The sequence below is a fragment of the Anarhichas minor genome, unplaced genomic scaffold, assembly GCF_050575085.1.
Source record: "Anarhichas minor isolate MPS153535 unplaced genomic scaffold, ASM5057508v1 ptg000086l, whole genome shotgun sequence".
Lineage (NCBI taxonomy): Eukaryota > Metazoa > Chordata > Actinopteri > Perciformes > Anarhichadidae > Anarhichas > Anarhichas minor.
Genome location: NW_027466532.1, coordinates 272925 through 293722, shown reverse-complemented (window position 1 = coordinate 293722; position 20798 = coordinate 272925). Strand labels below are relative to the sequence as shown.

Below are 20798 nucleotides of genomic sequence, written 5' to 3'. Positions count from 1 at the left end.
ATATATGGATGGGGCAATTGCGAACACGGCTCCACTGTGACCTCAGCTCGTCTCCCCTCTGTTCCCTGTGTGTGTGTGTGTGTGGCTTGAGCGCGGCTGCAATCATCCGGCACCTGGGCTCATCTCCTCACCTGCCAACAATTAGACCGTCATCACCTTCAGCTTAAATACCCCGGCTTCCTGCAGTCTGATCACCAGATTGTTCCTTCAGCTCAGTGGTAGCTACAACCTCGGCCCCCTTTGAGCTTGAATCTATTCTTAGAGCAAGTTAGCCTTTTTTGACTTTACAACTAACTTGTGTTTTCCCTCTGCCTCAGCGATTCCCGTGCCACGTCGCTGCCCAGCCGCCGCCGCACACACTGCCTCGCTGCTCCACCTGCATGTTCCACCGGCTCCACAGACAAGCCAAATAAAAACCCTTTTTTCTCACCTACTCTGCTGTCCCGGTGTCTGCGTTTGGGTCCAGAACAAACCGTCCGTAACAAATTGTCCACTCATGGTTTATAAGCACATTAATGATATTGAGTTAAAAGCAATCAAAAGTTTGACTGTAGTTGGCTGAATATCAAAACAGACAGTCTTGAACATTTGCTGAATGAGAAGATTAATAATTCATGAGAATTTAACGGCATTCATATGAAATAAAAAAAATGTTTACTCAACCAGTGTATGAACATGTGAGTGAAAGCTTTCGTATTTGTATACATTGTTGTACATTAGTTGAGCATTAGAATGTTCAACAAAGATTAATAAAAGTGTACTTAATGTTTGTTAAACATTTGTATTGCATAGACTGAGTGAGTAGTTCAAGTTCAACTAAAAAATTGCGAGAACCTGTAGGTCTTCATCAACTGTCACATACATTCAATAGGTAATCTGTAAAAGATCTACAAAAAAGCAAACAGTTGAATTTTTGAATCTCAACTAATAAACTCTTGAAATGTTACAAATAATCTAGAATGTTTTTGTAGATTCACTATCCAAATAAAGTGTTACCAAGAGCATTTTTAACCTTGATATGTCCTATGCATATGGTAGAATTGACAATAAAGTAAACTTTTACTTTGATAGTCTAATTGTCATTGTAGATGGGCAATGTAGATGTTTATGCCACACTCACCTAATCCAAGACAGGACACCCTCAGCCCCGATTTGCCCAGATTTCTGTTGACAAAAAGAATCACAATCCAGTGAGAAAAGCAAATCATATAGCATCACATTATCAATTAGTTGCAGTACTACCGCTGTATCCTGCTGAGCAGCACAATGAAATGCACTTGCCGGCCATCATATCATAATTGGCCGGGATTTTAATACATCTGCAATTGATCAGTCAAACACAAGTAGCAATTTAAGAAACTTCCCCCTGGCAAAATGTGCTGCATATTGCACACATGCTTATAGTTCTAGGGCAGCAAGTACTTTACCTTTTGCTAACATTTTAACTTACTGCAGATATTTCGTATCATATCAACCAGATGCAACCACAGTTCTCAACTGAAAAAACACCTCGCTTCTCAAGCACTCCTAGCCGCCCGGCATGAATAGAGCCTGGCATTTTCAGCAAGGTAAAAAAACACCTTGGTTCACCTTCATTTACACAAATCAGAAGACATCACCATGTCATTAGAGACTTGAAGGCTTCTGACGGAAACAGATTGACATTTATCTGAAATGTTGCATGAAGTTTATACAGCAAAATGCTGTTTAGCAACAACTTTCTCAAAAAGTTTGGAGATAAAAGGCAGCTTAGATATAGGCCTATAGTTTTTGAGAAGGGATGGATCACATTTTCAAGAGAGACTTAACCACTTCAAATAAGCTGGGATACAAACATATTGCATATCTTTATAATCAAAACAAGGCATGGACCAATAGACCCGCGTACATTTTTAAAAATGGGATATAATATCAAAAAGGCTTGAGTAAGGTTTTATACTTCCCACCATCAATGAGATCTTGCAGGGAAATAGAAGAGAAGCTTAAACAGCAATTGTTGGTTGTGTTGATAATGCAGAAAAGGGCTTATAAGTATGAACTTTTAGATTACATTTTCAGCATTTAGGAGGAAGTTGCCATCAGGTGTCAGATGCTGTGTTTGTTGCTGTGCAAGCAGATGAAACGGTAGATAGATCACGAAAAATGAGGAGTAACTTTTTGTGAGATGTCATAAGAACCATTGTATGAGGATACATTTAATAAATATTCATCTTACCTGTATATCATGCCAGTGGAATAAGCCATGCTGTCCCTGAGTGAAACATGGTTCATTCTAAGAAAATCTTCCAGATTTTTGAGCTGAGCAGCTGCACGAACCTCTCTCAGCCGCTGAAACTCTGCTAACTGGCTACTGCGCTGCTGCTTTTCTTCCTGCTCCAGTGCTTGTTCTGACAAGAAACAGCTAAGGCCACTGTGCACACTCTCACTCATGGATGACAGGGACAGTATCTTGCCTCCAGATCCACTATTCCCACTGCTGACGCTACTGCTTCGACATATGCCACTGCTGTCCCGACTCCCAGGGGGCACCCCTCCACTGCCTCCAGGCTTGGGCATCTAGAAGTTGATGACAAAACACAATCTGGTGTTATAATAAATATTACCTGTTTCTCTGTTGTTCTGAGTGCTTCGGTCAATTATCAGGACAATCCTAACACAACTCAACCCTTCCCACTGCCATGTGCCAAATGGCTTGTAATCACACCTGTGCTTCATGGTGTCTGCTCTGTCTCTGCATTATTAAAGTGCAAACACTGAATAATATGGGTGTGTGAAGTATGTGAAGCTTTCCTGTTAGTGTGGATGAACACGTTCACAATGCTGTTTAAAACAGTGCAAGATCTATGCTAACATTTATTATCGTTCATGTGGGAATCAACGATACAGCCCTCCAACACTCTGAGTTGACCAAAATTGATTTTCAAAATCTTTTACACATTTTAAACAGCCGTGGACTGTCATCTTTTATCAGACTGACTTCTCTCCACACACACACCCCTTTCTCTTCTTCTACACTGCCACCTCAAAGCACAGTTTCCCGTGACTGCTCCCCCTACTGGCCCCACCTGTCATTAACCCCTCAGTCGCAGTTATCCTCATTCAGACTAGTGTGACAGAGAGGCTTCCCCAACCACAACGCACTCACAAAGACATAAACAAAAACAACCTCTCTTATATCCGTCCCAATTATGTTCATATCGGCTCCCAGTGCAAGTTTATCATTTACAACCCCACTTCTGGCTACTTCATCTCATCTCTGTAAACTCAGCACTGGTGCTTAGCATTTAACCACTGTCTGATTGGAAATGTGGAAGTTCAGTTCTGTATTATTCATGCTATTTCCATATTTTCCTTGACATATGTTATAGACCCAAGAATGTTAATGTTTATGCAGCTTAAGTTTATTTTTATTATTTCTATTTTTTAGGGAACATATAATAACATGTAGAGACTATGGCTTATCTAAATTTCATCAGTTACAATATAAGAGGAATTATCAACCCAATTAAAAGCAAAAAATGCTAGGGCAATTAACAAAACTGCAGTGGTCTGTAGCCCTAATTCAAATTTATCTGAATTCAAATTTATCTGAATTAGAACATTTAAAACTAAAAAGAGAATGGGTTGACCTGGTCTATAGTGCATCCTGTTGGAAGGGGAAGAAAAGAGGGGTAGCTATCCTGTTTAGTAAATCTGTGTACTACAGTTATGAGAACACTTTCCAAGATGGGGAGGGCCGTTATGTTATGGTGATTGGAACTATTGGGGGCGTAAAGATAACCATCTTAAATGTGTATGCCCCAAATGATGACTGCCCACTTTTCTTTAAGAATATTGGCGCTCTCGTTGCAAATAAAGGCGAAGAGATTATACTTATAGGAAGAGACTTTAATTGTATATTGAACACCAAATTACCTACCTGCAATAATAAGACCCCAGTCTAAGTTGTCTAAGGATTTATCAGATATGATGAATGAGTTAGGTCTAGTGGATGTCTGGCGACATCTTCACCTTGGGGAGAGAGACTTCACAAACATAGTCCCAAGTACATAGGAGCTACTTGAGGATAGACTATGTTTGCATGTCAAAGAGAGACCACATAGAGTAAAAGAAAGCACAATTGAACAAATCACAATTACCTACCACGGCCCAGTTGTTATGAAAATGAATTTAGGTCTAGAGAATAATTTTAGGTACTGGAGGATCAATGTTTAATTCTTGGCAGACACTGAAATTAAACAAGAAATACAATCAGATCTATCTGATTTTTTATTTTATTTTTTTGTTCTGTTTGTCTCTGCCTTGTAAAGCGTCTTTGAGTATCTAGAAAAGCGCTATAGAAAATTGATTTATTATTATTATTATTATTATTATCTGAGTACTTTGCCATTAATGATGACGGTGATGTTTCTCCTTCAACAGTATGGGATGCTGGTAGGGCCTCGATGAGGGGGAAGATTATTTCTGTAGCATCTAGAATAAAGAAATAAAGGCTTGCAAAGCAACAGTAATTGGAACTTGAAATAAAAATAATAGTGAGGGAACATAACAAACATAGGAAAGCTAAAGGACGTTAGACTACAGTTGGCCGAGGCACTAACACAGTGTTTTTCAACCGCTGTGCCGCGGCACACCAGTGTGCCGTGAGAGATCGTCTGGTGTGCCGTGGGAAAATGTCCAATTTCACTTAATGAGTCCAAAGAAATATTATTTAGTTGTTGCAAATACTTTGCCATTGTTGAGCGTCTGAGCTGCAATATAGTGTCTGGCTAAGTAATAAATACTCTTCCATGCCAGTGGGTGACAGTAGGTAGCGCAGTAATGACAGTGTTCATTTAGGACAGTAGAATGAAATGACGCGCGGGACGAGACGAGCAGCGATGGAGAAATATTTGAAAAGGAAAAATGCAGACTCTGAACTGGGCCCTGGACAACATTCTAACCCAGATGAAAAGCCTAGCAAGCATCAACACATTGAGAGACTTGTCATTAAATTGTCAGCATATATCCGTTCCTCGGTACAACGGCCCGCCACACCACAGAGCTCAGGAAAGAAACTTGGCGATGTGAGCTGGCCTTTTTGTGGGACATAACGATGCATCTCACTGCGCTAAACCTGCAGCTTCAGGGATGGGGACGTATGATCACAGACATGTGTGATGCAGTGAAAGTGTCCACCACTGTGTTCCCGACTGCGCATTTTGCTGATAAACTGGGCGCACTTGGCACAGAGATCACTCGGCGATTTGCCGACTTTGCAGCTCAGAAATTAAAATTTTAACTGCTCAGCAATCTGTTTGCATTTGACGTGGAAAGAGCACCTGTGGAGCTGATAGACCTCCAGTGTAATGACACTGAAGACAAAGTGTGACTCTGAGGGCGCTGCTGTTTCCAAGCTTCACCCCCGAAACGATGCCTTAACTCCGCCTACATCTGCTCAAACGTTCTGCATGTTTGGAAGCACATACCTGTGTGAGCAGCTGTTCTCTGTGATGAAGATGAACACAAACCCACACAGGAGTCGTCTCACTGATGCACCATCACTCCATCTTGAGGGTTTCCACACCTAACCCCAGATATTAATGAACTGGCAGCCAAGAAAAGATGCCAAACATCTGGCTCTGGTATGCATACAATAATGTAGCCTACCTAAACATGTATTATTTTTGCACTTTGTCCAATATCCCTTCTATCCTGTTTATTAGATGGTGACTCTATTTGGCCCTCAACGTAGTCACAATTTCTTATTTTGGCCCTCTCTGTGGTTGAGTTTGACACCCCTGGCATATCTGCTGTATTATGCTAAAAGGTGTCATTTTGTAACGTTTTTGGTTGTTGGTGTGCCGCGGGATCTTTTTAATGTAAAAAATGTGCCGCGGCTCAGAAAAGGTTGAAAAACACTGCACTAACATATAAGGCAGAAGGAGCTCTTAGGTATATCAATACAAAATACTACGATATGGGAAATAAAGCCATCAGGTTTGTGACTTTTCATTTTGGGAAAAACCAATCCAATCGTGCAATTACTAAAATTAGACACCCTGAATCTAACCGTGTTGAGACTCACCCTAGGGAAATATCTGATTATTTTGCAAACAATTATATAAGGGTCAAGAACAAAAATTGAAAAAAAATAAACTCCTCAAAATGTCAAGTGATGAAGCAACCAAATTAGTAGATCCCATCACACAAGACTAAATTAAAGAAACCATTGCTAAAAAAAAAAATCACAGGAAACAGACGGGTTTGCTGGATAATATGACAACGCCTTTGTGAATGACCTCACTCCTATAATATGCCAAGTATATAACTATATATTAAAATCAGGAGACTCCCCAAAATGATGGTACGAAGCCATCATTACAGTCCTACATAAATGTAGCAGAAGGGAGCTTTTGTCACTGCTTTTGGCCTTGCTGTCATCCCTTTAATTGCAAGGCCATCCCTAGCCAATCACGGTGCGTGGGCATCATATAAATGTGACAGGGATTCCCTTAGCTCCTCCCTGACGTCAAACGCGTGTCCCGCTTCCGGTTTCCCGGACTTATACCACTGTTGCAGACTATTTCTGGGGCTCCCCTCGTCCTGCACAGGTGACTCACCTGCGGATCTGTGTCGCCGCGGTAGCAGCGCTACATGCCCTCCTCCCCCCTTCTGGAGCAGACCAATACTGCCTGATCGGGGACTGTTGGCTGAGTTCGAGCGGAACACCGCCGGCGGCTACAGCTAACCCGGCTCACGTTTAAGGACGCTGCTGTTTTGCTTACCGGTGTTTTGCCTACCGCTGTTTCGCCTAAACGGCTTTTGACTAACGGCTTTGGCCTACCGGGTTTGATCTACCCTGCTGCGCTGCGTCGCCTACAGGGTCTGACGCTGCTCTTATCAGCACTGCGCCCCGGCTTCGGGATGTTGACGTCAGCATCACCTTTGTTTTAATATAGAAAAACCTCTTTTTAGCTTGAGCCATTTTACTGTGACAGGGGATGTTAAGGCCTATTCTGGCATTTGATTTATTTACATTAGTTAGCTGATCATCCCCCTGGCTGATCAGTTCACCTGAGTTATTAGGGCCCGAGCAACCGACAACGTCGGGCCAGCGAGGCCCTATTGAAATTGTAGGAATTATTATTAGGGCCCGAGCTACCGACGTCGGGCCGCGAAGGCCCTATTGATATTGTACCCGTTTGGGTAAACGTACGCATGGTTGGAGGACTTGCCATGCATGAAAACTCACCAAATTTTGGGGACTTGTCAGGCCTGGTGAATATAGCCATCTGAAAAAGAATGCATCTTTCTGTGTTAAGAAATGGCTCTCTAGCGCCCCCTAATAGTCGGACCGGCGACGCCCCTCGGCCAGTAGTACTGTATGTCCATGTCAAGTGTATGACTTGAAATGTGACACACATGTCCACTTGAGCTAGAGCTACAAAAAAGCCAATCAGACCCCTAAGCTCCGCTTACTTAGATTTTCCGCCATATTGAATTTAGTGTAAAACACATTTCTGCAAACTCCTCCTACATGCTTAGTCCCATTACTACCAAATTTGCTGTGGATCTTTGCTGGATCTACGTCATCAAAAGTTATCAAAAGCTTTTTGATATCTCTTTTCGTTTACAAGATATGGACCAATACACTTCTTAGGTGCGTGGCAAAATATCAATACACATAACTTCTCAACCATTTGTTCTAAATACCCAAAATATTCAGCATATGTGCACATCGCATCCAGTAACATACCCTGAGAATTGTTTTGCATTCGACCACTAGGGGGCGCTACAGTAAACCCGCAAAGCCTACTGGCTAAAGGAAATGTCTGATGCAACTCAGCTGGACTTGTTCCAAACGGTCCCAAACTTCACATGCTTGATAACACTCATGGCCTGAGGATGTCTAGAAGCTAATTTTCCCTAATACTCACAGCGCCACCTGCTGGCGAAAGGAAATCTGCGTTTTTTGACCAACACCATCCGATTTACGTGACTTTTACACAATGTGGTTTACACTTGATATAGAGCTACATAATGTACGTGTTCTGTAGTGCTAGGCAGCGGATACAGGAAGCATCGGACTATTTGCAAAGCATCATTTCCAGCATCAGGCGGTCCACGCGGGATTAAAAACGTCTCACTCACGGACGCGCAGGCCAGAGTCCCGCCGCCACCCCCAAGACGCTGGAAGATGCGAGGGCCCGTTCATTGCTACTCGCAGCTTTAATTATGATTCTTATTTTTGTGGGGATGGAGCTTGTAGGGGTACTTGCCATGCATGAAAACTCACCAATTTTGCACACCTGTCAGGTCTGGTGTAAAAACTCTGCTGCCATAATTTGCATATTTGTGTGTAAAGAAATGGCTCTCTAGCGCCCCCTACAAGTCGGACCGGCGACGCCCCTCGGCCAGTATCTCCGATTTACTTGAAATTCGACATACATGTCCGTCACCGCTAGATCTAAAAAAAAAGCCTCTCAGACCCCTAAGCTCCGCCTACTTAGATTTTCCGCCATATTGAATTTAGTGAAAAACACATTTTTGCAATCTCCTCCTACATGCTGGGTCTGATTGCTACCAAATTTGCTGTGGATCATTATTGGATCTACCTCATCAAAAGTTATCAAAAGCTCTCTGATACCTCTTAGCGTTTAAAAGATATGGACCAATAAACTTCTTAGGGTCGTGGCTAAATATCACTACACATAACTTCTCAACCGTTTGTCCTAAAATTCCAAAATTTGCAGCATATGTGCACATCGCATGCTGTAACATACCCTGATATTTGTGTTGCATTCAACCACTAGGGGGCGCTACAGTGAACCCGCGAAGTTGTGCTTTTTGTCACTTTTTGCAGATTTCAGCCTTCGTATTTTAACGAACTCCTAGAGAATTTATGCAATCAACTTCTCCTTTGGTCAGGATGCTCTTAATACCTTTGTGATTAAAAGTTATCAAAATCGCGCGCTTTCATCGAAGAACCTTGACGTGGCGTGGCGGCCATTTTGCCTCATTGTTTTTGAAAAAATAAGTTCTTATAACTCCAAGGTACATTATCCAATCCGCACAAAACTTCTTATGCATGATGATACTTCAACCTTGAACATAGTTCAATTGAAAATATTTCAATAACTCATAGCGCCGCCTACTGGCTAAAGGAAATGTCATATTTTATACTTTTATTTACACCTCCTAGCCAGGTGACTTGATGAGTTTCAAATTTGGTAAGGATATCCTAAAGACATTGATGATGCATGATCATGAATATTGTGCGCTTTAGTTGAACGCTGTTGCCGTGGCGACTCATCGTTCGCCATGAAAAAGGAAGCTGATGGTTTAGTGGGTTGGGATGCTCAAAAACTCATGGAACTTTGTACATGTGTCATATGTCATAGGAAGACAGTGTATATGGGTTTTAGGCTTGTCCGTTTTAAATTGCCTCTATAGCGCCCCCTACAATATTTCAAAAGAGCAGCCCCAGTGCTACGTTTCAGCTACATGTATGAAACTTGGTAGTCACATGTATATTATGGAGACTTAAATATAAGTCTCTTGGGACCATGCTCTAAACCCTACCGTAAGTCAGTCATTTTGATATTTGTGTCATTTTTCCATAGATTTTGGCCTATTTCTAGTCGCTATACTTTAACGAACTCCTCCTAGGGACTTCATCAGATCCACTTTAAATTTTGTCAGTACCATGTCAAGACCGTTGTGATTAAAAGTTATCAAAAGCTTTACGTTTGACGGAATCGTTTAGCCGTAGCGGGCGGCTACTTTACGTGATTCCCCATGAAAAAAGCTGATGTAACTCAGCTGGACTTGTTCCAAACAGTCTCAAACTTCACTTGCTTGATAACACTCATGGCCTGAGGATGTCTACAAGATTATTTTCACTAGTACTCACAGCGCCACCTGCTGGCCAAAGCAAATCTGCGTTTTGTGACAAACTCCTCCAATTTACATTACTTTTACACAATGTGGTTTACATTTGACGCATGATGCATGTTTGCACACATTCTGGAGCGCCAGGCAGAGGATACAGGAAGCATCGGACTGTTTGCAAAGCATCATTTCCAGCATCAGGCGGTCCACGCGGGATTAAAAACGTCTCGCTCACGGACGCGCCGTCCGACGGTCGCTGACGTTCTCGGACTCGCAGGCGGGAGTTCCGCCGGCACCCCGACGCGCTGCAGATTGCGAGGGCCCGTTCATCGCTGCTCGCCGCTTTAATTTTGGTTGTTTTGTCTTTTCTTATTTTTTTGATTTTCCTTTCCGAGAACCAGAGCCTTTTGTAAATTGTGTTCCTTGTCCCTGTAGGTGCTGCTAAACCAAGGTGGTGGGGTTGGTGCCTCCGGGTGTTGGTGTCTCTCTTCGTGTGCTGTGTAGTTTGGTGTACCCCTGGTTCTTAACCCTCGCGTGTGTGTCTGTTGTGTACACGTGTGATTGGGGTGCCTCCTCTTTTGGGATCCTCACCTGTACTGGTACACCTCGTCACTGGTAAGCCACAGCAGTTTAGAGCAGCAGTTAACTTTTACAAAAACACCTTTTTATCATATTTGCTCAAAGGAAAGAGAGACTGAAAAAACAGATTGCTCTGCTTTCTTTTAGTGCTCCTAATTGCAAGATTCCACCACGCCCGCAGAAAAACAACCAAGTCGATGAGTCTGTAACGCAGCTGTCAATCACTACTTGTTAATTCCAATTTAACTGTAAAACTATAGAGAGTTTACCAAATATGAATCAATATTCTGTTACTTTATTTATTTCTCACCTCAAATATTTTCAGAAACATGTGTTAGTGTACTGTTTAGCTTTGAAATGATGTTTGTTACACGGCTGCCAGTTGACAGTTGTGAAAACAGGCCAGAGTTAACTCTCTTATTTTACAGCTTAACAGTACACTAAATTAGGTGTCTGAGGTGAGAAATAGGCAATGCAGGACCAGAATCTTGAATTAGAGAATCCTCAGCTCAGTTATTTCTCTTTGGGTGCGTTGGAATCTTGCAAATGCCATTTGGAGCACTAATAGGAGGTAGAGGAACCTGACTTTTTTACAGCTTATCTGTCTGTCAGGATATAGTGACAGTTTAAGCACATATCGCAAAGTTATTTTCAAAGTTATTATCTGTAGCTTTTAAAAGGGGAAAACATTTTTAACAAGTTTCTCACATAAACAATACATTTCTTTTGGGCTTTTTTCAGTTTTTTTGTATTCAAATAGTAGAATGAACTTAAGTTCTGCAAACCAAGCTATCAAATTACTAAAGAAAAATAACATACCGTTACCGGCAATATGTCTTAATCTTGACATGAACTACCTCAACTTTTTTTAAATCAAAATGCCTTTCATCACTTCTGTTGGGAACGAAAAGGAGCGTGTTTGAGTTATCAGAATATAAGAAAACTAAATTATTGACATCAATAGAATTATTATTGTCAGTAAGATTATTAACAATAACGGGGCACCACCTTGTGAACAGGGACCAATAACCAAACGATAAACTAAGTCTCATAATTAGTGTTCACTCACAATGTCAATAGTCTGAGTACTCTTACACATCCAGAGTGAAAGTGAAGGTGTTGAGTACGAGCAACAGACCACATATCCAGCTATTATCACAATACATGCACAAAGTAATCTCAGACAGCTGCTCTTTAAAATATAACAGTTTATTAAGTTCCAATAATAATGATCTAATCAACTAATATCTAAAACTAACAACAAAACTATACATTCATGAACACGCTATCTAAAATCAACAAACTGTATTAAGAGGGAGATTGTGTGTGTGAGTGTGTGCATGCATGTGTCTGTGGGGAAGAGGTGAGACAACCACTCAGACAACGTGTGACGTAATCTAAACGTAGCTACGTCGCGTGGAACTACACGTTGAAGATAAGCCAAACTACCAAAATGGAGTTTGCACGTGACCACCTCGCGAGACTACAAAATGGCGCGGGACTCTAACATGGCAATAGACAAAAGAGAGGTCGCTATCTACACGTGTCTGAAGCTGTTAGCGCAACCCCAGAGCTACATTAGCTTAAAGCTATATGTGTGTGTGGGTTAGTAAAAGAGAGAAAGCAAACAAAATAAAAGAAATCCTCCCAAAATGAGATCCTCCCCACCGTGGTGGAGTACGGAAGATTGCTCTCTCATCTACAGAAACACGACTGACAATGGTTGAGTCGCACAGCCGCGGTTCTGACCTCTGAACTGATGAGAAACAACTTCCGGTCTTGCCAACGGTGAATTATGTCAATACGATTGTACAGTACAGATTGTACAGTCATTTCTACACAACATTAACGATCTTGATCGTTAATCTCAGCAATTATTGACCATACACACCACGTCAATGGCAAAAATGACACAGTAACTTAAGCAACACAAACAAGATAATAAACACATTAACCTAACTCTGCCCAGACTCTATTTGCCTTATTATGAGTCGATTTCGTAGCGGTCGATGCGGTCCTTCGCTTACTCAGGTTGCACAGCTCCGTGCGGCGCGGTGATAAAACTCTCTGTGTGTCAGAGAATTTCTTCGGCTCGTTAATGGAATCTTTCTTTCCTTACGGCTGGAACAAAGGCGGCTTTGGGTGGAGAGGAGAAATGTGGTTCTCTCTCTGAAGAATCCGTTTCTTCACTTCTGCAGAAAAATTGGCCGCTTCCTCTTCCAGGATGCGAACAAAAACAAAACAAACAGTCCAGTAGATTCGTCCAGCGAATATAAAACTGTTTAACCTAGGATTTTCTTTTAAAGAGAGCAACATTGTGTTTTTGCTTCCTTTCCCTGACCGAGGTCGGGGGATAAGGGAAGAGCTGAGGGGCGCTAAGCAGTTTTATAAGGTGGTCGTTTTCGGCCGTAAAACCGGAAGTCCTGCCTCGGTATCCCTGGTCTCGTCCAATGAGAGTAGCGGTGCATTTTGGGTGACGATTGAGTGTGAAATCCTTTCTGGAGGGGGTTTGGTGCTATCTACCTGCAATCAGGCTCTGCCTTGCGTGCAGAATAGGCAGGCCCAGATCCCTTTGTTTCTAAGCACATGGCGAGGCACATGGTGAGATCCCAACACTTTGATGAAAAATAGTGAATTGCTCTGTTCTTACTATCTCTTTTGACTATGGTTTGTAACAAACAGATAAACAAAGTCAACTGGACTAAATGACCAAAAAAACATCACTTTTCCATACTAGTAAAGAGTTCCATTGGAGATGACAGGGTAAAGGTCTTGGGCCAGACTCAGCATACCATTCACATCGTGAAGACAGTCACTCACTGCATCAGTAGATTTTTGAGTGATTGTACATCAGGTTTTAGGGACGTCTGTCTAAGTGCGAGAAGCACTCTTTGAATAAACTCAAAGGTGTACCTCAGTTGTTGAGGGTACTCCAAATTCAGGGCGTAAATAAGTCAGAAGACTAGGCACATGGCATGCGGAAGATTGTCAAGGTCATCCATCACAATTGTTCCTTCCAAAACGATTGCAGTAGCTGTAGACTCCAGGTGCAGCGAGTGAGGAGAGGCCACACTGTCTTCGGCAATCACTGTCAGGATCCCCATGGAGGTGTGGGACATGTCTGGAGGGTTATCGCAGTCCTAACAACAATAGCATCATTAAAACCACAATTGCATGTCAAATGTCACTTTGCATTTCTATAGTAGAACACACAATGATTATATTTGTGCCTCACAGCAAAACAAGACTCCACAAAAATCAACCAATCGGAGCATTGAAGAGACACAGCCACTAACAGGAAGCTAGATTCAAATATTATTAGATAATCAAGTAAAATAATATGCTGTAGAGTGAGTAAATACTGCATTCATTGATTGGTTGATCATTTCATTCACTGAATGGTTGCAAAAGCACATATTAAATAATATGGATTTTCACAAGGGCTGGTTTTTACATATAAGGATGATATTTTAATGGAACAATGAAAGCAAAAATTGAAATACAACAGAATGTAGATGGGCCTGAGAACAAAGGGTTGATGCAATAGTATCACAACACTAAGTGAAATAGAAATGTGAGGTAGTTAGCCCTGATCATGACCTTTTTATGGCATCTGCTGTCTTTCTGTAGGGTCAAGTCACAGCTTCACCCCATCCAAAACTCAAATACCTTCAATAATGAAAAAAACAACAACCTAACGGGTGTTGGCTGTACACCCTCACCTGTCTAAAATGTATAGGGGTTCTATTCATATCTCCTATGTCCAAATTAAGTTTAATACGTGTTTAAACACAACCATATTCTGACCTAAGCTTGTCTCTGTTGTACTAAATTATCACGCCATTGTTACTAGGGATAGTTCAGAACATTATTGTGTTTAATCTGGTTTCATACCTTTTTTGGTAATAGGAGATATTTGTCACGGGGCATGATGAGGACTCAAGCGCAGACAGTCAGAGTAGGGGAAAAAAGGTCTTTAATAGCTCACAAACAAAAACAGGTAATCCAAGGACAAGACAAAAGACGAGGGGGAAAATCCGGCAGGACAAGGCAGGGCAGACAGACTGGGAAACCGGGAACAGGATGAGCAAAACGGGCGGGTAGGTAGGAAACAAACACAATGATCTGGCAGTGAGTGAGTGAAAGACAGGGGTTTAAATAGTGACTAGGCAGAGTGAACAGGTGAGAGTAATGAGCTGATGAGGTGAGTGTGACTGGCAGGTGCACTGAATGAACTGATTAGGTGAGTGAGGAGCTACAGAAAGAAACAGACACAGAACACACAGGGCAAAGCCTGATCGTGACAATATTAGTAGAACCCCTCTACTATCATGCAGACAAGTGAAGGTCTACATATACCTGTTTGGGAGTTCGTTGTTCTTTTGGTTCTTGAAGGCATTTGGGTTATGCATTGGGCGACTCTAGAGAGCTACAACTGGACCCGAGTGGAAAGACGGTAGATACTACTAAAAGGGTCCTTATCAGGGATAGGTGATCAGTGCATCAAAAATGAAAGTATAGCAGCTCTGATTCAGGCTGAGTGGAAGAGAAGTAACTAATTCCAAAAGATTAATAGAAGGAATGCATTAGATAGATTGGGCATCCTGTGGTGTGGAATTACATTTTTTTTTACTAAAGTCTACTTACAAAGCATATCTTGAAGAAGTCTATGTTCTCATCTCAAATGATGTCAGGAAGGCCACAGAGGACAGCTGTTCGCTTCCCAGTAACATCTGTACTCTGTAAAAATAATTTCAAACACACAAAAAGTATTCAAGGGCAATCAAGTGACAGGTCTGCTTACGCAATGTGCTGGCACTACTTTGGTCACCACATATAAAAAATGACGCTGCTTGAGAAACCTACCCCTGGTGTGACTTGTTGCAGATATTCCTGAAGTTTCTGTCCGTCACAGTTTTTATATGGACTGAACCGTTTCCTGTTATTTCAGATGCTGGCGCAAATGGGATAAAAAAATATGTTCAGTGCAGGGCTCTTTAAAATTGCAAAGAGGACAATGGAATATCAAAGGGATTTCTTCAGCTCCACTCATCTGCCCATCATGAACTTCACGGGAGTGAATGCTTGTTAAATGCGCGTTGAGTGCATTAAATGAACACAAACAATCAGTGTGGCGGCATAGAATTGGAGTCAATCTGGCGTAGCTTCCATGTTTTAAGTGGTAGTGTTTAAATAGTTGAGCCCTCTTTTCTGAAGAAAACAAGCAATACTTACACTTCCAATTCATTGCCAGGTTTCTGCAAAGCCTACAAAAGCAATCAGTCAAACTGCAAATAACTCATAGTCAAGTTGCCTGTTTATGGCAAACTAGCCATCAGTTTAATAGAAGATTTCAAGATTTTAAAACTTTACGCGAATACTTGTCCTCGCTAACCATGATATACTGTATATTGTGTTTTTTCCCTATTATTCATAGGTTTTTGTTTGTTTGTTACGACTCAATTACCCATCCACAAGTGGATGTCTGGTAAACTGAAAGTTTCCTACTTGTTATTGGTTATATTGTACATCATTTCCAGTAAATATCACAATATAAGACGTTCTTTTTACGTTAAAAACATAACGTAACACTTGCTGTTGAGACATGGTGTCACTCTCTCTGTGGCCGAGAGGTCAGCCATCATACGGTTGTTGTAGAATTATTCCTCGTTCAGCTTAACCGAACATTTCATTTCATCTTCATTCACTGACAGTAACGTTCTGTGACTCCCGTAATGTGGAGCATTTAATGCACGTGAGTCAGACAGCCACGGTTTAATAATCATATAACCACTACCGGCCTGTCTGCCTTTTTAAAAATGCTTCGATAACATTAAAAGTAATAAATGAAACCTGAAGTTATATGTTAAGTGCACTATACGTTACTTCTAAATTGGTAAACGGATAAGCAGATCCGATAAGGTCGCTTCTCTAACGGTCCCATCTTACTGCATGGACTCAAAAAAAAGTAAAGACATGCTAACGGAATTCAAGAGTGGCCCTGAAAGATCGACATAATTGCCATTGCAAAAAGTACGCTGCGTTTGCCGAGATTCAACTGGTTGTTAAATTTACACTTATTGGAGCGGGGTTTTGCACGGACTAGCTAGGTTAGCGTTAGCTTTAGCATTCGCTAGCTTTCAAAATCGAAGACATAAAGTTAACCTCATACCTGCAAACTCATGAGGGGTGAAAAAGATGACAAGCCCGAAACCCTGTCGGCGGGGGGGGGAGGGATGCGCTCCAAGAATTTTATTTTAAATATGAGCTTTAAAATGGAGCATTCTGATGTACTCTGAGAAGAAAATTAAGTGATTTTAAGTGATTAAGTGAGACATTTACTTTAAAACAAATGTATTATTCAGTTATTAATCACTATTTCCAGCTTTATTATTATTAACCTTTATTTAGACACAATCCATTGAGACCGAGGTCTCACTTTCAAAAGTTTTGGTCAAATAAAAACAAAGATAGCAAGAGTAGCGAGAACCATCGCCTGTACAAATAAAGTGATTAGTTTTCATTGATAATATTAATATTAACTTCCACTGTTACTGTAAATCTGTTAGAATTGTGGCCCATCTTCTATTTGCAATTAATATGCATTCAATCCAGTTAAATTATTGAAATGAAAATGATAATCTACTCTGGCTAAAGTAATTTATCAAGAGTAAAATAATAGCTGTGATCTATACACACCCTGCATTAGCAACCCGCTGAAATGAAGGTACAGGCACCTTAACCCTCTCATTACTTCAGGGTTCTTGAGAGCAACGTGGGACTGTTGGGACTGTTAGTACAGTGGCTGTGGTCATCACAGTGAACAGTGTGATGACCACAGTGAACAGTGTGTACAGTGTGATGAGAGGACATGTTAGCCCTTGTTGCTGTAGTTCATCTCCTTGGAGAAGAGGCTGCATTTAGCATAGCCTGCCTTATCAATGCATTTAAAACACTGTGACAGCAGGAAGCTGTACTCACGTCTGTTTAGACCTCCACCTTTATCCAGGCCCAGCTCCACTCACAGCTCAGCCCTGCGTCAAGCTGCGCTACACAAAGAGCATCCTCTCCCTGAAGCTCTTTGACCACATCATCTCATCAGTATCTGGGCCTCATGTTTCGTGGTCATGAAAGTTATTCTGACCACGAAATCATCCTCATTCTACTTTGAGTTAAAAAAACAACCTGCAACCAGATGCGCCGGTGTTCGGGTTTAACGTTACCGAGTGACCGCGTGACCGCGTGAACTGAACCGGAACACGGGGGGCTGCATGTTTCATCACGTTACGTTTTTTCCTTCTAAATCGCGATAATGACGAACGTTAACAGTCGACAAAGTTCCGCATGCAGTGGACGTTAACTTCACCCAACAAGTCTGAACTGTAACGGAGGGAAATGAAGACGCTGAAGACATCTTAACGCTGATTGGCCAAGACTCGTCACATCAAAGATGTTCTATTGCGAAGATCACGACATCACCTTTTCTCCTCGTCTCACTCCAATCTGAGAAACTTGGACCCCCCCCCCGAAAAAAAAAAACTCTACGGATCTACACGATTCACGTGGATGATATATTTTGATTCAAAACTGCGAATTTCGCCGAAAAGCGACAAGTTTGCAGGTATGTAACCTCCAACCCGTGATTAACAGATAGAAAATGTGGCAAAAGGCCGACTAGGGTGGCTAAATAGATAGCCAGTGAAATTTTATTTTATTATGTAGCTGAAGCTTACCTTCAAATAACTTGACAGAGCAGTGCTTTCTTCCCGCTTCGAGCAACGGCCATACCGCCTCAAGCAAGGAACGTCTTCAGTGGTCAAGTGGTGAACTGCGCATGTGTAGTCGTCGAGTGCGCCAAAGAACACAGAACATATAAGATTATTGGACACCGCCCAGTACTCGGCTGAGACCACTGGACATTCTTCGATAGAAGCATCGGAGGACTCCGTCTCTGTTCACGGCAAGGAGAACGCCATTCGTGAGCAAGGATTGGCAGACGGAGATTTTCCTCCCCCCCTGCTTGAAACTGGATAACAGAGGAAGCTACTTTCTGACTTTATATTGAGCCCGAAAGACTGCTGAACGAACTTTGTTGCCCCTCGCAGGAGGAGTTGAGGCTCGGCCAGGCCTCCACTCCCAGCCCACAAAGGATTTATTACCTTTTCTTCCAGCCTCACCCAGCCTCGGCACAGTAGGAATTTAGAGTTGTAATCAAACCGTAATGTATTGAAGTAAAGTAGTATTATTTGTGTGAGCTGTTGCTATGCCCTTGCTAATTATCCTGCAATAAATATCTAAACTGCATTTAAAGTAAACATCTCTGAGATTTCATTCACCAAGTACTAAACAGTACTCATGGTTGTAAAACGTTAAAGTATTATTGTGTGCATAACAACAATAGAGTTCTGAATGGTTATCCTAGTCCACTAAACAATCCGTTATAGCTTAAATCCTAGATATCAAAACCTATCCTGGCACCTTACCAAGAGCCTAGATCCATTAGAGGAAAGCTGCCATTAACTGACGCGACTGATAGCTGCACTCGGCCAGAGGGCCTCTCAGCCGAGTGCAAGTTACTGGAGGATGCAGGGTAGACGTCAGGAGTTACGGTAGAGAGCGAAGCCAGGCGAGTTTCCTCGACCCGGCCCGGTATCAGGGTACGAAACTCCCGGATCTAACAACTCACCAGAAAGTGTTCTTTACCAAATTTCTTTCAGTATAGTCAGCTAATTAAGCATAAATTAGTTACGGTCAATTTTTTTAACAGGATTCATTTTAGGTCTTCAAGAAACAAACAACATAAGAAGCGCTTTGAACTTACAATCAATAGCGTCAAGAAGCAGTCAACCTTCAATGCTTCTCAGCTTAGAGAGGCAGTTAGTCAGTAAAAACCCCAATGAAATAGAATAATATAATAATATATAGCAGAAAAACGTTTTCCAACTACAGTGGGGAAAAAAAGTATTTAGTCAGCCACCAATTGTGCAAGTTCTCCCACTTAAAAAGATGAGAGAGGCCTGTAATTTTCATCATAGGTATACCTCAACTATGAGAGACAAAATGAGAAAAGAAAATCCAGAAAATCACATTGTCTGATTTTTAAAGAATTGATTTGCAAATTATGGTGGAAAATAAGTATTTGGTCAATAACAAAACTTCATCTCAATACTTTGTTATATACCCTTTGTTGGCAATGACAGAGGTCAAACGTTTTCTGTAAGTCTTCACAAGCTTTTCACACACTGTTGCTGGTATTTTGGCCCATTCCTCCATGCAGATCTCCTCTAGAGCAGTGATGTTTTGGGGCTGTCGCTGGGCAACACGGACTTTCAACTCCCTCCACAGATTTTCTATGGGGTTGAGATCTGGAGACTGGCTAGGCCACTCCAGGACCTTGAAATGCTTCTTACGAAGCCACTCCTTCGTTGCCCGGGCGGTGTGTTTGGGATCATTGTCATGCTGAAAGACCCAGCCATGTTTCATCTTCAATGCCCTTGCTGATGGAAGGAGGTTTCCACTCAAAATCTCACGATACATGGCCCCATTCATTCTTTCCTTTACACGGATCAGTCGTCCTGGTCCCCTTGCAGAAAAACAGCCCCAAAGCATGATGTTTCCACCCCAATGCTTCACAGTAGGTATGGTGTTCTTTGGATGCAACTCGGCATTCTTTCTCCTCCAAACACGACGAGTTGAGTTTTTACCAAAAAGTTCTATTTTGGTTTCATCTGACATTCTCCCAATCCTCTTCTGGATCATCCAAATGCTCTCTAGCAAACTTCAGACGGGTCTGGACATGTACTGGTTTAAGCAGGGGGACACGTCTGGCACTGCAGGATTTGAGTCCCTGGCGGCGTAGTGTGTTACTGATGGTAGCCTTTGTTACTTTGGTCCCAGCTCTCTGCAGGTCATTCACTAGGTCCCCCCGTGTGGTTCTGGGATTTTTGTTCACCGTTCTTGTGATCATTTTGACCCCACGGGGTGAGATCTTGCGTGGAGCCCCAGATCGAGGGAGACTATCAGTGGTCTTGTATGTCTTCCATTTTCTAATAATTGCTCCCACAGTTGATTTCGTCACACCAAGCTGCTTACCTATTGCAGATTCAGTCTTCCCAGCCTGGTGCAGGTCTACAATTTTGTTTCTGGTGTCCTTTGACAGCTCTTTGGTATTGGCCATAGTGGAGTTTGGAGTGTGATTGTTTGAGGTTGTGGACAGGTGTCTTTTATACTGATAACGAGTTCAAACAGTTGCCATTAATACAGGTAACGAGTGGAGGACAGAGGAGCCTCTTAAAGAAGAAGTTACAGGTCTGTGAGAGCCAGAAATCTTGCTTTGTTTGTAGGTG

General features: G+C 42.0%; 1 protein-coding gene across 1 annotated transcript in view; it reads right to left on the bottom strand.

Annotated features, from left to right (window-relative positions):
* Nucleotides 1-2556, bottom strand: part of LOC142938499 (voltage-gated potassium channel subunit beta-2-like) — a 125689-nt gene extending 123133 nt beyond the window's left edge. Inside the window, exons 1-2 of the mRNA XM_076081714.1 lie at nt 2216-2556; nt 1121-1164 (exon numbers count right to left, since the gene is read on the bottom strand). Of these exons, the coding sequence (XP_075937829.1) occupies nt 1121-1164; nt 2216-2556 (385 nt within the window). The remainder of the gene's footprint in view (nt 1-1120; nt 1165-2215) is intronic.
* Between the last annotated feature and the right edge of the window lie 18242 nt (nt 2557-20798).